The following is a 16,458-nucleotide window of genomic DNA, read 5'->3' on the forward strand; positions in this document are numbered from 1 at the left end:
GAAATCTCCTATTTATCTTCTAAAAACCCTTCAGATTCTCGTGGGAACCTACCTCAGAGCATCTCACAGCACTCAGCTGGAAGTTCCTTAACGGCAGATACTCAGGGTTGCTTCATAAATGCTTATTCAACAGAATACCTGTCAGAGGCTCAGAGGCATGAAACCATGGTTAAAATACTGGTTCAGGGGTGCCTGGGTGGCTTAGTCGGTTAAGGCATTCAACTTTGGCTCGGGTCATGATCTCATGGTTTGTGTGTTTGAGCCCTGCACTGGGAGCCGGGCTGACAGCTCAGAGCCTAGAGCCTCCTTCCAATTCTGTGTCTCCCTCTCTCTCTGCCCCTCCCCCACCTATTCCCTGTCTCTTTCTCTCTCTCTCTCTCTCAAAAATAAACATTAAAAAAATGTAAAAGATAAGATAAAATATTGGTTGAGCACCTGCTGCGTGAAAGGCATTGTGTTCAGTATGTTTGCTGACCAGTGGGGACACGAGCCAGGAGAGTCAGGGACCTAATGTGCCGTGTGACACTTGCTTTTTTCAGGAACCCCGACCCTTTCCTGATGGCCCTGTAACTTATACTGGTTTGTGTCTTTAAGCTTTTTTCTCTACTGCCTTCTTTGCCTGTATTTGACCTGCATCTTGAGGTAGCAGTTTCCCCAGTAGGAAAGGGAAAGAAAAAATTCAAAGGACAGACCCATGCAAAGACACAGACTGATGAAAGTGTTTCAAGCTTTCATGGGGCAGCTTATGGAGCTTGGAGTGAGGAGCTGAATGGACCTGGTTCAAACCTGGCGCTGACTGACAGAGACACCCCAAGTAAATTCTTGCACCAATCTGGGGTTCAGGAGACTCCAACCTTCCAGGGCTGCCCTGAAGGTTAAAGAATGAGTATGTGTGAGTGCCTCCCACCTCCAGCAGAGAGAGGAAAAAGGAAGTCAGCAGCCCTGGCTCTCCCATTGCCCCTTAGCAAAACTGGCCTCTAAAGGTGCCGCACCATATCACCGTGACGCTGGTTGCTGGCCCCAGGAAGTGACTGACAGGGACTGAGTTTGACACTGCAGCTTCATGAAGATATTCTAGGTCCCATTCTAGGCCTGAAAAATGGTCTCACATTTTCTCTGACTCTGATGCCTCCGAGTGTGCCCACTACTTCTTTAGAGGTGACAGGTTGCTGAAAGCCTTGCTGGAAATACAATTGCATTGCAAAAAGAAAGAGGCAGTGAAGCCACGAAAGATTAGTGGTGGCTGTAATGTAAATGAAGTCCATGATTCCACTCAGCAGACTGCCCACCCTTTCACTGCTGGCTGGTGCTTCCCCTGCTGGCCCCCCACAGCTCCCATCACCTCAGATGAGATGGAGCACAGGCAGCCAAAAGCAGAATTTAATGGGTATCACTGCCAATGAATCATTAGCAACAAGAAACAAACGTGACATTAAATGCACCCAAAATGGCGTCGTGGGAATTACCTACTTAATATTTTTATGCTCACTATTACTTAACGATTTCTGAGATTTGGTCACGCTCCAGCACTGTCAGACCTAAAATGGACTCATGTTTCCAAACAAAGGAATAATTTGCAGCCTTCACACATGATGATTATCAAGAGATTGTAATACATGAAAAGAATGCTTTCTTTTCCAGTTATTTCTTTATGACAAGTTTCTAGAAATGGAAAACTTATTCTTTCCTAGATCAAAGGATAGCAGTTGTAAGGCTTCCCTCATTAATTCACATATTCAACAAATATCCATGGAGCACTTGCGAGGTACCAGATATTCTACGAGGCCATCTAGCCACAGCCGTGTCCTGCTGGGTTGAGTCAGGCTGTACTTTCCCCACCTTGCCAGCAATGGGGACAGTCCTGCCTTTCCCTCTTGAGCAGCCCGCACAAAAATAGTAATATATTCCCAGTGGCTTAAGATTTCAATGCAGGAAACAAACATGCCAAAAGGAATTATAGGTAATTTTTTATATGATTGGCATAGGGGAAGTTTTAAAGCTCAACCCCAGGAGTAAATGGGACACAGGAAAAGGTTGATAGACAAGGCCATGTTCAAATGTAAAGCTTATACATGGATACATATAGAATATAGCTATGGATATCTCTGTGGATGTAGATCTCCATCTCCTTCTCTCTGATACTGATATACGGATATATAGATAAAGATATGTTTTCATATCCTCATTTCTCCATATATATAAGACAAAAGATAAACTGGGAAACATAGTTACAAAGAATTACTATCTTCTATTTTTATCTATAGGAGTTGTAGAGAATTCTAAAAATTAATAGGAAAAAGAAAAGTGAAAAACCAACTACGATTGCCATGTGTTCCTTATTTTTAAATTTTTTTTACATTTATTTATTTTTGAGAGACAGATTACAAGTGGGGGAGGAACAGAGAGAGAAGGAGACACAGAAGCAGAAGCAGGCTCCAGGCTCTGAGCTCTCAGCACAGAGCCTGAAGCAGGGCTCGAACTCACAAACTGTTGAGACCATGACTTGAGTCAAAGTTGGATGCTTAACCTACTTAGCCACTCAGGTGCCCCCACCATGTGTTACTTTTACAATTAAGAAAGTAAACTCGGGGGTGTCTGCTTGTTCAGCAACATGGATTGATTGCCTGCTGAACTGTTGGAGCCTCCAAACCAGGCGTCAGGGACACAGAGATGGCTCTGAAGCCACCTCCGCCCTCCATGTTCTCAAAGATGGTCTTGGAAACAAATAACTAGAAAGACAATGTGAGAAACCAGGCAAAGAAGCTGGCACAGGGAAGTCCCAAGACAACAAAGCAGGAAGGGATCACCTCCCTACAAGAGGAGGGATGTGAGAGAAGAAGATGCTCCAACTGGATTAGTAATAGCTGAATTGAGATATAATTTACATAACCTACAATTCACCCCTTTTAAGGGCACAGTTTGGTGAGATTTAGCACATGAATATAGTGGTGCAAGCATCCTTGAAAGACAGTTTTAGAATGCTCCATCCCTTGTGTTCATTTACAATCAGCCCACCCTCCTACCCGAGGCCTAGGCAGCCATGGATCTTCCTGCTTCTACAGTGTGCCTCTTTTGGAAATTGTATAAAAATGGAATCATATAATACGTAGTGTTTTCTGTCTGGCTTCTTTGATTTAGCCTGATGTTTTGGAGATTCATCCGATTTGGTTCATTCCTTTTTACTGCTGAGTAAATCCATTGTGTGGATTTACCCATTTTCTTTATTCACTCATTAGTTCATGAACATCTGGGTTATTTCCAGCTTTTTGGCTCCCATGAATAATGCTGTTACAACATAGATGTATAAGTTGTTTGTAGATGTATATTTTCATTTCTCTTTGGTACTTAGGAGTAGAATTGCTGGGTCATGTTGTAAGTGTACGGTTAACTTAAAAATAATTTTTTCCCCAACTGTTTTACATTCCCATCAGCAATGTATGAGAGATAGATTACTCCACATTCTTGCAAACATTCAGCATTGTCAGTGTGCTCTATTTTAGCCATTTTCATCAGTATGTGGTGGTATCTTAGTGGGATTTTAATTTGCATTTCCCTAATGACTAGTGGTGTTGACAATCTTTTCATGTATTTATATGTCGTTGTATATTTTCTTTAGTAAAGTGTCTATTAATATTTTTCCCATTTCTAAATTGGATTGTTTGTTTTATCATTGAATTTTAAGAGATCTTTATATATTCTGGTTACAAATACTTTATCAGACATATGTTTTGCAAATGTTTTCTCTCAGACTATGGCTTGTCTTTACCTTGTCTTAACGGTAACTTTTGAAGAGTAAAAAGTTTAATTTTGATTAACTTAATTTTATCTCTTTTTTCTTGTATTGCTTTGTGGTTTTGTATCATATCTAAGAAGTCATTGTTTACTCCAAGGCCACAAAGATTTTCTTCTATTTCTTCTCTTAAAAATTGCATGGTTTTAGGGTTACATTTAGGTCTGTAGTCCATTTCTAATTAATTTTTTGTGTGTGGTGTCAGATAATGATTGAGATTCGTTTTCTTTTCACATGGATATCCAGTTCTCTCAGACATTTGTTGGAAAAATTATCATTTTCCCTATTGAATTACCTTAGCACATTTTTCAAAAATAAATAAACCACATACATGAGCACTGGTATGATGGTAAATGTTTCACTAGCATTCTGGAGAAAAAGGAGGAACCTGATGTACAGTGTCGGTCAATTTCCTGATATGACTTTTTTCACATGGCCGATTTCAAACTACAAGTAGTTTAATAATCAGCTCACCAAATTACTAAAAATTTAACACTTAGCTCTGTGAACCAATGTAAGTCAGTTTCAACACACTACTGTATGCAAAAATATGAATTATCTCTTTTGTTCTTAGATCTATGTGTCTGTCTTTATGTGGTAACATATTGTTTACTGTAGCTTTATAATAACTTGAAATCAGGTAGTGTAAATCCTCAGACTTTGTTTCTCTTTCTCAAAATTGTGTTGGCAATTCTAGATCTTTTGTATTTCCATATAAGTTTTAAGATTAGCTTGTCATTGTCTATAAAAAGTTCTGTTGGGATTTTGGTAAGGACTGCTTTGAATTTATAGATCTATTTCTAAAATTGCTATCTTAACAATACTGAATCTTCCAATTCATGGACATGGTATATATCTTTCTTTAGGTCTTTAATTTCTCTTAGCAATGTTATGTAGTTTTCAGTTACAGACATTGCACTTCTTTTGTGGAACTTGTTCATAAGTATTTTTATCCTTTCTGATGCTATTGTGAATGGATTTCGATTTTTTCAAATATTTCCAATGTCTGTTACTAGTCTAAAGAAATACAATTAATTTTTGTATATTCACTGAGTATCCAGCAACCTTGCTAAGCTCATTCATTTATTTGAGTACTTTTTGTAGATTCTTCAGGATTTTCTAAATCCAAGTTCTTATTATATATAAATAATGATAGATTTACTTCTTCCTAATCTGTGTATAAATAATGACAGATTTACTCCTTTCTTCTTCTTGCTTTATTATAGTGGCTATGTACAATGTTGAATAGAAGTGAACAGAGTGGGCATCCTTGTCTTGTTCCTGATCTTTGGAGGAAAGCATTCAGTCTCTCACTATCGAATATGATGTTAGTTATAGAGTTTTTATAGGTGCTATCTATTAGGCTGAGAAAGTTCTCTTCTGTTCCTACTTTGCTGAGCTTCTTTTTTAATCATGAAAAAGTGTTAGATTTTATCAAACGTTTTTTCTCTGTCTATTAAGATGATCATGTGGTTTCTGTCCTTTCTTCTCTGAAAATGGTATATTACATTAACTGATTTGGGGGTGTTAAACCAACCTTGCATTCCTGGGATAAACCTCACTTGTTCTTGGAGGTTTGTTTTTTTTTTTAATGTTAATTTATTTATTTTGAGAGAGAGAGAGAGAGAGAGAAGTGGAGGAGGGCAAGAGAGAGAGAGGGAGAGAGTTTCCCAAGCAGGCTCCATGCTGACAGTCTCAATCCCATGAACCATGAGATCATGACCTGAGCTGAGATCCAGTCAGATGCTTAACCGACTAAGCCATCCAGGCACCCCTCACTCATTCACGGAATTTAAATGTTTTTCTATTTTGCCGGATTTGATTTACTGACTTTTTGTTAAGGGTTTCAATATTTGTATTCATGAGGAATGTTGGCCTGTAGTTTTCTTGTAAAGTCTTTGAGTGGCTTGGCATCAGAAAAATACCCATCTTAAAATGAGTTGGGAAGTATTCTCTCTTCTTCTGTTTTTTAAAAGACATTGTTAGGATTGGCATTTATTTTTTCCTTCATGTTAGACATAATTCATCAGCAAAACCATCTGGGACTGGATTTTCTTTGTGGAAAGATTTCAAATTACTAAGTCAATTTCTTTACTTGATACATATTTATTCAGTTTTTTCTATTTCTTTTTTAGTCAGTTTCATAATTTCCATCTTTCTAAGAATTTGTCCATTGCATCTTCATTGTCAAATGTATTGACATGAAGTTGTTCCTAGTATTCCCTTATAATTGAACTGCATTTTAAAGAGTAAATTAGCATGTGTCTCAATAAGTCATAAAATAAGTGTTTTCCTCAGGACCAGCTTTACTTGTTAAAAAGATATTTACTAAGTACTCCCTATGCACCAGACAGAGAATGAGGAAACTTAAATTTATTGACCACTTCGCTAGCTGTATCATACATTGCCCCTGGCACTGTGTGCAGCTCATCTCATAGGAGCAGACTCCCAGAATTCTGGGTCCACTCACAGAAGGAGGCCACACTCGCTGCCGCCTTCCACAATGCACTCTCAGTGTTTCCGTTTCCTGTCTAAGGAACCAGCTTTCTGCACTTAATGTACACAGATCTTTGGGGACCTAACTAACCAGAGGAGTCCAGCCTTCCCTTTTCAACCTCAACCGGAGAGCTCTGTGGTCTTGTGGCAAAACCACCCCAGAATTCCTATGACTAAAAAAACCCAGATAGTAATGGGCAAGTGGGGCGTGAGGCAGAGTGAGGAGGGACTCGTTGTGATTCTCCTATAAGCTCTCATTTAGCTCTCCTTTCTTTTCTAGCTGGGGTGTATTTGAATGTGTACTTATTTTAACTACCACGCTCCCTCCCTCTCACCCCCCACCTACCAACTGTAGTTTTCTTATTTTGCACCCCTTTTCTTCCATGCAGTTCCTAGGATAGTACCTAGTAAATATGGCAACATAAATTAATTTGTGTAGAAACACACTGACTCCTAATTGAATAGTTTTTATTTTTAACTGTCTCTCCTTGTAACTCTATACATGTTGTACACATGGGTTTCTTTGTGTGACACACTGTCTCCCAGGTGCACAGGGGCTTGTGAATTGCACACAGACTATGACAGGACTCAGCAGTTACCTGCAGAATCTCCATTTGCCTAATGAGGGACCCCAAGCCCTGACACTCATCATTGCCAACAGCTACCCATGTCAGATCTTTCCAAGTAAGGGAAAGGGTGGATTCTTTTCCACTCATTCTCTATTCACATTAGACTAGCTTTAAACTTTTCTTTACATCCAGACGTCTATCTGCATTTAAGTGTATGCTTTCCTCATTTTAGAAAACCATTCTAGACAGTGTGCATGTGTTTACTAGATATTCATGGATAAGAAGGGAGGTCCTAAACGATTAGAACATTGGCATTCTCTATAAGATTCCCTTTTCTCCCTTTCACACAAAAGGAGCTGAAAGATACATGCAAGCGTATACACAGGCATAGATCACAAAGCTCCTCTCTTGACCCTGTCGTTTCTGCCAGGAAGAAACTATCTTCCATTTTCCTCTAAAGAGAGAAAGAAGCTACTCTAGGCCCCCTGAAACACTCTAGGCTCAGGTGTTCTTTTCTTTTTAATCTACAGACCTTACTTCCTTGAGCCAGCTCCTGACAATAGCTTGGCAACCGACAGCGTTCACTGTCTCCATCAGATTTCATGAAAGAGCCTGCTCCCCTTCTTTGAGAACACTTCAGTATAACAAATGTAGGCACGACTTTTGAACAGAGACTTCATATGTTTCCATGACAACATAAATTACCTATGAGAATCTGTAGAAAGGTTTTAGACCATTAAGGCTTAAAAGCATGGTTTTCTTCCTTCGTAAAGCAGTCAAGGAATGTTGTTGAAAATTTCATTGTCAAGAGGATGGGGAGAGAATTTTATTTCCCAAGAACCCAGATACATAATAAATCTGGGCCTTCTGGGCCAGACACGAATTTCTATTTGAGCATAGCTGGCAATAATCCATTATTCTAAATCCCTACTTTTGTCGAGAAGTGATTCGTACCAATTAACACATGTAGATATTCTCCCCAGCAGTCAAATTATTCCTTGTACAATTCTATTTCATCGTTTCTTATAAATGGAAGGCTTTTCCAAATTAGAAATGAAAGCACAGCCCCTATTCTCTTCTTTGGCAACACTTTCTCTCCAAGGCCAAACCCTCTCTCCATTCTCCTGACCCCCGCCCTCCTCCCTCTCCTGGGGCCTGGCTTCATCAATCACCCGGCTCCCGCCTGTCTTCAGTTTCCCCCCATAACTGCTCTTTCAGTATCTCCCCTTGAAGCACGGCAAGAAAATGTGCGTGTGTGAGACAAGTCCTTAAGAAGTGAACATCTGTGTATGGCAGACAGTATTGGAGATTTCATTAATCGGGCATTCACTGAACGTGACTTTGTTCAAGTCTAATATGAAATGCATTCAGAAACAAACATGGCGTTGGAAGCTGCTGCCCAAACCGTGTCCTCTCCTAGGACCGGAATTATGACCGCAGTGGTCAGAAACACAATAGGGACAGACGTTTGACTGTGTGGTTGTTCCCATCTCCCCGCCTGAGCACTCGTTGAGTAGAGGCACTTGCTGCCTCTGCGTGTTCACGCTGTGCCGCTAGCTCTGTGCCTGGCAGGTAGACGATATCCAATAATTCTTCTTGAACAAACAACTCTGTAATGAAAATTAAATACATGTATCACACAGTTATCCATCACGGGCTTTGTAGTTCTGACGCCAATGCACAGGGCCTCTCCAGTGAATACATTCTCATTGAACCTCACACCCACCCTGCGGTTCAGAGCAGGTGAAGGCCTGGCCCAAGGGTTAGAGCCAGAATTGAGCCTGGGTTTATCTCATTCCAAAGCCTGTGAACTTGCCAGTGAACCACCTTCTCTGTTCTGACCTGGTCTCTATGTGGCTTATCACCTTGTTAACCTCTCTGCCTGCACCTCCCTGAGCCCTGCGTGTGCTGCGTGCTCTGAGACATGACTTTCTCCTGTGTTTTCCCTTCTGGCCCAAGGCAGGTGCAGCTTTATCAGCCTCGCTGCATCAGAGGCTTTGCTACCTTCTCGTGAAGGCTGCTGTGTGGTCCCTCTCAGTTTCTTACAACCAGAGCATAATCTTTGGTTCACTCAGAGCCACAGCTTTGCCAGGAGCTTGAACTTCCTGTGCTCTACTCACACCAGTGCCCTCTGCCTTACTGAAATGAAGCGTGGGTATTTTAAACCCCTGTTGGTGAGAGGCATAACTTCTGCTCGGGTCTGTATTAGAATCTATTGCTATGTAACAAATTACTCCAAAACTTAACACCTCAGGCCAACAAATGTTTATTATCTCCTACAGCTTCTGAGAGTCAGAAATCCAGGAACAGAGTAGCCAGTGGTCTCTCCCTATGTCATCTGATGTCATCCTTGCCTGAGGTGATGGGATCCACTTCTAAGATGGCTCACTTGCATGGCTTTAGCAGGAGACCTCAGTTCCCAGCCACACAGCCCTCTCCATCAGGGTTGTAGGAGTATCCCCAGGTCACGGCAGCTTTCTGTGCTCAGTGTGAACGTTCCACAAGAAAGCAAGCCAGGGACTGTGATGCCCGCAACGGTCTCAGAAGTTAGGTACTGACACTTCTACCGTATTTTGTGTTGGAAGTGAGTCACTAAGTCCAATCACATTTAGGGGAAGGGGAATTAAGAACCCCCTGAGGGACGAGTGTCCGAGAATTTGTGGACATATGGTGAGAAGTGATATGGATGCCAGATGCCGTGAGATGCCTGTGTAGCAACTTTGTGCCCTGTCCTTGGCCAGGGCAGCCCGGGGGCTTCCTGTTTAGCCATTCACATGGGGGAGTGAGGTGGAGGCTGCATTTCAAATTCCTAGCCCAGGCACAGTGAGCATTACACAGGTGCAAAAGGACGGCCCTGATCCTTAACACCTGCACATTCTGGGAGGGAAGAGAGCCATCTATACAGGTGACCTACTCTAAGAGCACAGTGAGTGCTATAGAGGGAAGAAGGTCAGAGAAGAACAAGTTCAAAGCAATGGTGGGGTAGGTGAAGAGCCCTAGGGGAGACCCCGAGCCTGGCATGGATGGTCATATGGTATTTCAGTAGCTGGAGGCATGGAAGGAAGAGCATGCTGGGGACGGGAACGGCATGGGCAAACTTCAGTGGTGGGAAGGTGCAGTATGCATTTGGGGAAGGGCAGCATGGTGTTCTTAGTGGTAAAATCAGATAGTGCCTGCGGCACGGGGCTGCTGTGAGGGTTACATCAGCTCATGCACTTAAAGAGCTTTGCACAGCACCTGGTGCCCAGAAAATTCTTGCTAAATGATGATGTGAATGACTGACAAAGATAAAGAAGTGAGGCTGGAAAGCTATGTGGGGCCAAGTCACAGGGGAAGTCATCCTGAGGAATCACACCATGTGGAAACTAGGAGGGGCCTTAGTTCGGATTATCTTTGGTCCTGTAGCAGCTGGGATCTGTTGTGTTTTAGTGGGGGAGTAGCATGCTCACAGCCAAGCTAGAGGAAGATCTCTCCCATGGCATGTGCTGGATGAATCAGAGTGGGGCAGGGGACCAGGACTCTGGAGCTGTGATCCTGATGCTGTGGTCCAGGGAGAGGAGGCACCGAGGGCCGAGGTGAGATGGTGCAGGGGGGACTGGGCAGGAGGAGGTGACAGAGAGGAGGCACCGACGGCTGAAGTGAGATGGTGCGGGGGTACTGGACAGGAGGAGATGGTGTGGGGGAGACTGGACAGGAGGAGGGGACAGTAGGGTATTTGTTGACTCCTTTAAAACCTTTGCCTAGTCAGCAGGCTGCTTTAGCAGCTGCTCTGAACACAGGCATGCACCTGTTTAAAGGTCCTGCAGGAACAGATTAGGAACATCCTGTCCACCAAGTCTCCATGACGTGGCTCACCTTGGGTCTACCTCTGCCATTCCTTGATGGAAGGTTGCGGGATGGGCCAGGCTTCTCTCCATAGATTTTCCCGCATACAGGAGCCGTCAGAGGGGTCCTGTAAACCCAGACTTGAACATACTGATTGGGCCTCCTTGTCTGTGTAGGTTACCTACCCACAGAGGGACGGACATGATGGTCCCGAACTCTTCTCTGCCCCTGCAGGGACTGTGCAGGGGAGAAATCATGCATCAAGCCTCAGATGACCTGCTGGGGAGGGGACAACGGGCCCTTGGCAATGCAGCTGGAAATCCTGTCCCCACGACTTCCCCACATGGTGATACAGCAGAAGCCATGGCACACGGAACATTTCTGGGATGCCAGGGGCAGTGGTCTGCAGAGGTGGGGCCCTCCCAGGATGCTCAGAGCCTCATGCTGGGGCATCCAGACTGGCTGAAGGAACTGCTGTCTTATGATGGCTGCCCAAATCCAAAGCTGCTATGAGCTTGAAGGCAGGCTATCTACGTGCCCCAAGTGTGGAATGGTGGAAGGGGTGGGGCTTTGAGTTAGACAGACTCACGTTCAATAACTGCTTGCTGGCTTGGCAAGTCTCTTCACCTGTCTATGCTCAGAGTCCTCATATATAACTTGGGACTAATAACAGTGACCTCATAGGGATGTTAAAAGGGTAAAAGGAGGTTGGATCCGCAGAGGGCTCAAACTAAAGGAGGTAGGTATCCGGCAAGTGTTAGCAAACTTTTCCTTTCCTTTCCTGCCCTGATTGCCAGGTGCTCCTTCCTTCCACCATCCCTTTACCGCCATAAATGCTTGCTTTAGTAAGAGCAACTCTTCCCTACAAGGACTTGAGGATGCGGGGAGTGTGGGTTTTAGCAGTTCTCCAAATACAGCCCGAGGGTATCGCTCTGAGCTGTGTGGGGCACCAGGGAAACACAGATAAACGCAGGTCTGTCCTTGGTGATGAGGTCAGGCGCTTGTGAGCACATACTCATTTTAGCGTGATGGGCACTGGAACACGAGTGCAGGCAGGACCTTTTCACTCCTCCCAGGAGCAGGTGCCTGCCCTATCTGGACAGGGCAGGAAGGGTTCCGGAAAGGAGCCATAAGCTGACCAGAAGTGAAATCAAATAATAGCCACTCCCATTAAATAGTCACTCAATGCCAAGCCCTTAAATCCTGTGAAGGATGTGAGAAAGATATGGAACTGAGTGGGAGCCCGAGTGAGAGAAGGGCACTGGCCGGACAGGGGGAGACAGGTGTGGTCCTCACCCAGCTCTGCCCCTAACCTACAGTTGGACCCAGGATAAGTTGAAGGATACCCCTTCGCAGCCATGCAGATGAGGTGGGACTCAAAGGCAGAGTTCTGTCAAGAATTTTCTATTACATATCTTATCCCTAAACAGAGATAAAATGAACTCATGAAATAATTAAAATAACATGAGACCACAAAATAGGTGACCACAAAATTGAACAATGTAGTAAAGTACCCAGGAGCCAAGAGAGAGGAAACTTTGGGCTGAGAAATCAAGAAGGGGGTCCTGGAAGAGGAGAGCCCGGAGCTGGGCCTTGAAGAATAATTAAAACTGGGGCAGTCTGAGAGGGGACATCATCAATGGAGCAATAGTGCTGCCTCACTCAGAAATGTTCAGCAGCTCCCCAGGCTCAGCTCAAGCAACTAAACCTGGCATTCCTGGCTCTGTAAGCCTGGCCACAGCTCCTACCCAGCCCAGTCACCTTGGCATCCTTCTGAGAACTTCAGTCTTCATACCTGGAGCCGCTCACCTGCTCTCTGAACCTGCCACATGGACTCAGACTGTTGCCTGAATTCCTTTTGTCCACTTCTCTGTCTATGCTCTTTAGTGGCCCCTTCAGAAGTAAGCATCCTTTTCCCTCTTTCCCTCTGTCCCATTGACTTCCGCTCACACATGGACAGATCCTGACCTACTAAACCATAGTCACCTCAACCAGGGCTTACTCCTGCCTGTGGGCCACATGTCACGCCTGTGGCTGGTGTTTGGTAAATGCCGAATGAATGAATGAATGAATGAATGATCAAGCTGAAATCTGACTGCGCAAACAAGGGAGTCCATGGTTACAGGGGACCATGAACTTGTGGCAAGTGGCTCTGGACATGACTGACCTGAGAGTATGGCCCATTTTTTCTGAGCATTTCAGGACTGGAGGAGCTCAGGTGTCATCTAGTCCAGTGTGTATCACATAAACCCTCCAGGGCCCTGCAGACAGCTGGCCTGAGCCCGTGGGAACACCTCCAGTGAGAACAGGCCGAACATGCACAGCTCCAGCACGTTGTCCATGTGCTATGGGAAGGATGTGGGCTGTGGAGCCTGACTGATGTGGGCTCATATTTCAACTCTGCTTGTCTCCCAGCTGTTTGTTCTTATACGAGCCACCTAACCTCTCTGACTTTTGTTACCTTCTTTTGTAAAAGAGATCTAACACTACCTCCACATAAAGTTGTTGTAAGGATTATAGAGAAAATACCAAACCCTCTAGGCCTGCTCAAGAGCCAGAATGGCTCAGAAGTCAGGTCATAGTGATTGGTTGAACCAATGGAGGTGGAAAAGGGAGGAGGAAAGGACAGAAAAGGAGATAAAGTAGCCTTGATGCCAGAGCAGATGGGTGCCATTAGCATAATCAGGAGGGTCTCAACCCTCCAAGCCCCCGTTTCTTCCCACGTTCTCTGGCTCAGTGGGCAGCACCTGCCACCCACAAACCAAAATCCTGGAGTCTGTCCACGTTCCTCTCTGACCCTGGCCTCACACAGCTCAGCCGTTTTCAAGTCCCACCCATTTCCCCCTTGACTCAGAGCCACTCTCCGTCCCCACTGCCACTGTGCTGGTTCAGGCTGGGCTTTCCTCCTGGCTCACCGCACAGTCTCCCGCCTGGCCTCCCGACTCCCCTCTCCCCGTCTGTCTGCCATTCGCACTGCTGCCAAAGTTCTCTCTCCCCAGACTGATCTGGCCACATTCATCTTTGGCTTGGAGCCATTTGGCAATTCCTTGTTACAGTCCACACCATCCCCTCAGCATGGCTGGCAGGACCTCAGGATCTGCCAGCCTCTTGCGCTCTTCCCACAAGCTTCACCCCAAGCACCCGAACAGCCTGCAGGTCCCCACCGAGGGCCGTGTCTCAGCAGCCCCTTTGTGTACCCCATTCTGCCCGGAACCCTGGCTAGGTCCCTGCCCTGTCTCTGACTCCACTCCAGAACCAACATCCCCGACTCCCCCCGGGCCAGCACAGACCATGCTCCCCATTCCCCCTTTCTTGGCTCTTTCCTTATTGTCCTGGAGTAACCTCACTCCCTCTGCCTCCCACCTCTTGAGCCCAGAGCCCCTTCTTACTCAGTTTGGGCTCCACAGAGCTCATCTTGCCAGACAGACCTTAGGCACTCATAAATGTTTTATGAATGAATGAATGAATAAATGAATGAATGAGAGAAGGAAACTGACTGATGAGGGACCGAAGAAGACAATTTGTCAGGGGAGACAAGATGGTTTGGTTCTAGGGATTTTTAAAAAATTTTTTTTAAATGTTTTATTTATTTCTAGGAGAGAGAGAGAGAGCGTGAGCAGGGGAGCGTCAGAGAGAGAGAGGGAGTCACAGACTGAAACAGGCTCCAGGCTCTGAGCTGGCAGCCAGCACAGAGCCCGACGCGGGGCTCGAACCCACGAACCGCAAGATCATGACCCAAGCGAAAGTCGGACGCTTAACCGACTAAGCCACCCAGGCGCCCCTCGTTCTAGGGATGTTGAGTTTGAGTTGGTGGGGCCTCCAGGTAGAGGTCCAAGCTGCAATGGAGAGGGGAGTCTGAAGCTTGGGGGAGGGTCTCTGAAGAAACTCCGCTCACAAAGGAGCCCATTCCCCTCAGGCAGTCCAATGACCATCAAATGGCTCAGTGTTTCCAAAACTGCTTTAGGGACTCAGGGCGCCTCCAGGCTTGGAGGACATTATAAGGACAGTGTCTGGTCTGAGTCTTTTTTTGACAAGTGAGGAAGCTGAGGCGTGGAGAGGGGAGAAGCCTGCTCAAGCACTCTTTAGAGGCGGCACTAGGACCCGTGTGCCTTCATCCTAGTCTCAGCTCTTCCTGCCCTCCCCTGTGGCCTTCTGTTTGTGCCCTCATCTCTGAGCCCCGAAGCAGGACATTAGCAGTGAGGGTGAGGAGGGCACGGGAAGAGCCTAACCACAGATATTCACACCCTAACTCTTCCTTTCCTACAGCACAGCTTCTCATGGCCCCAGATGAGAACAGACCCAGAAAATGTCATGCACTCAATACATAGGAGGGGCTGTGTGGCCTCCATCAGCAGCTACATGTATTTTACCCTGTTTTGGACATTGTCCCCATCTAGTCTCCAGCCTAATAACAAATCAGAAACAGCTGATTAGAATCCATAAGATCTTCACTGAGAAAAAAACAAGAAAATGGACACACTGATTCCGATGGTGGTCATCATAGGGTCAGGGTCAATAGGCATTCACACCAGAGCACACGAATACTCTCCTACATGCACACACCCCAGTGCAAGTCCTATCAGTGACATCCAAAGTATGTTCACTACGTTGTTTATTTATGATCTTCAAGCATTTAGACATTCCATAAGTATTTTTCATCTACAGTAACTAAGATTGCTAAAGTTCTGGCAGTATAAGAAATGAGCCCTCTGCTATCAAGGGGAGGAATTATCCTTGAGGGCTCTAGCTAACAAAAGGTCTCCGTCATGACAAGGCAGGGAAGGGACCTGGCATGTGGCCTTGGTCACAGTATAGCAGGCACCAGCGTCTAACACACTGTCTCGTTTTCACGTTCTTGACCTCACACACAGCAGGCATTCAATCATATAGGTTAAACCCATACGTGACTGAATGGATTGCGTGTTTTCAGCCTCGTTTTAGATATTGCAAAAGCGGGGCCCAAAGATTAGGGCTGCCTATCCCTGATCACTCAGTGGTAGCTGGGAGCCCGATCTCCTCCTTACAATGGCTATTCCCACAGCCCACACTAACTTGATGGGGAGGAAAAAGTGCAGTTACCCATGAGGAAAGAGTGATGTTAAGGGCCCAAACACATCTCCATCCTCACCACAAGCACTGATCGTGAGCTCTCTGTGTTTGCAGCCCCTGACAGGGAGCACTGCTTCCCAGCAGATAATGTTTCATGTCACTTACGCTTTCTTTGATTCACAGAAATGAATTCCGAGCATGGACGGACATCAAGCCTGTGAAACCAATAAAGGCCAAGCCCCAGTATAAGCCCCCAGATGATAAGATGGCTCATGAGACCAGCTATAGCGCCCAGTTCAAAGGGGAAGCCAATAAGCCGACGCCAGCCGACAATAAGGTGATTGATCGCAGAAGAATACGCAGCCTCTACAGTGAACCTTTCAAGGAACCTCCAAAGGTGAGACAGATCTTGTGGGGAACCCCCTCAGCACAACCTAGGACAGAGGGGCTCGTGGCAGCAGAGCGTGAGGGCCCAGCCCCCAAGGGCTCCTGGAAAATTCCTTCTCTTCTCATAGCATACAGACACTAAGGGGCCTCTTACCAGGAACCTTTGCTAAATTCAAAGGGCATGTTCAAAAGGAACAGTGCCTAAAATAAAACAGCTTGAAGACTGGCAGGTTTTCAGAGAACTAGCGTCTGATTTTAAGAAGCACACCGCTCCAAAAAAGTGGCAGAAAATCTTACCTGAGCCCTAAATCCACCCCCTGTCTTAAAACTTTCTGCTTTTGC

General features: G+C 45.4%; 1 protein-coding gene across 1 annotated transcript in view; it reads left to right on the forward strand.

The window, feature by feature from the left end:
- The window catches only part of MAP6 (microtubule associated protein 6), a 74,283-nt gene that overhangs the window by 36,177 nt on the left and 21,648 nt on the right, over positions 1-16,458 (forward strand). Inside the window, exon 2 of the mRNA XM_077776323.1 lies at positions 15,913-16,126. Within this exon, the coding sequence (XP_077632449.1) occupies positions 15,913-16,126 (214 nt within the window). The remainder of the gene's footprint in view (positions 1-15,912; positions 16,127-16,458) is intronic.

Source organism: Crocuta crocuta, unplaced genomic scaffold (genome assembly GCF_008692635.1).
Source record: "Crocuta crocuta isolate KB4526 unplaced genomic scaffold, BGI_CrCroc_1.0 scaffold271, whole genome shotgun sequence".
Taxonomy (NCBI): domain Eukaryota; kingdom Metazoa; phylum Chordata; class Mammalia; order Carnivora; family Hyaenidae; genus Crocuta; species Crocuta crocuta.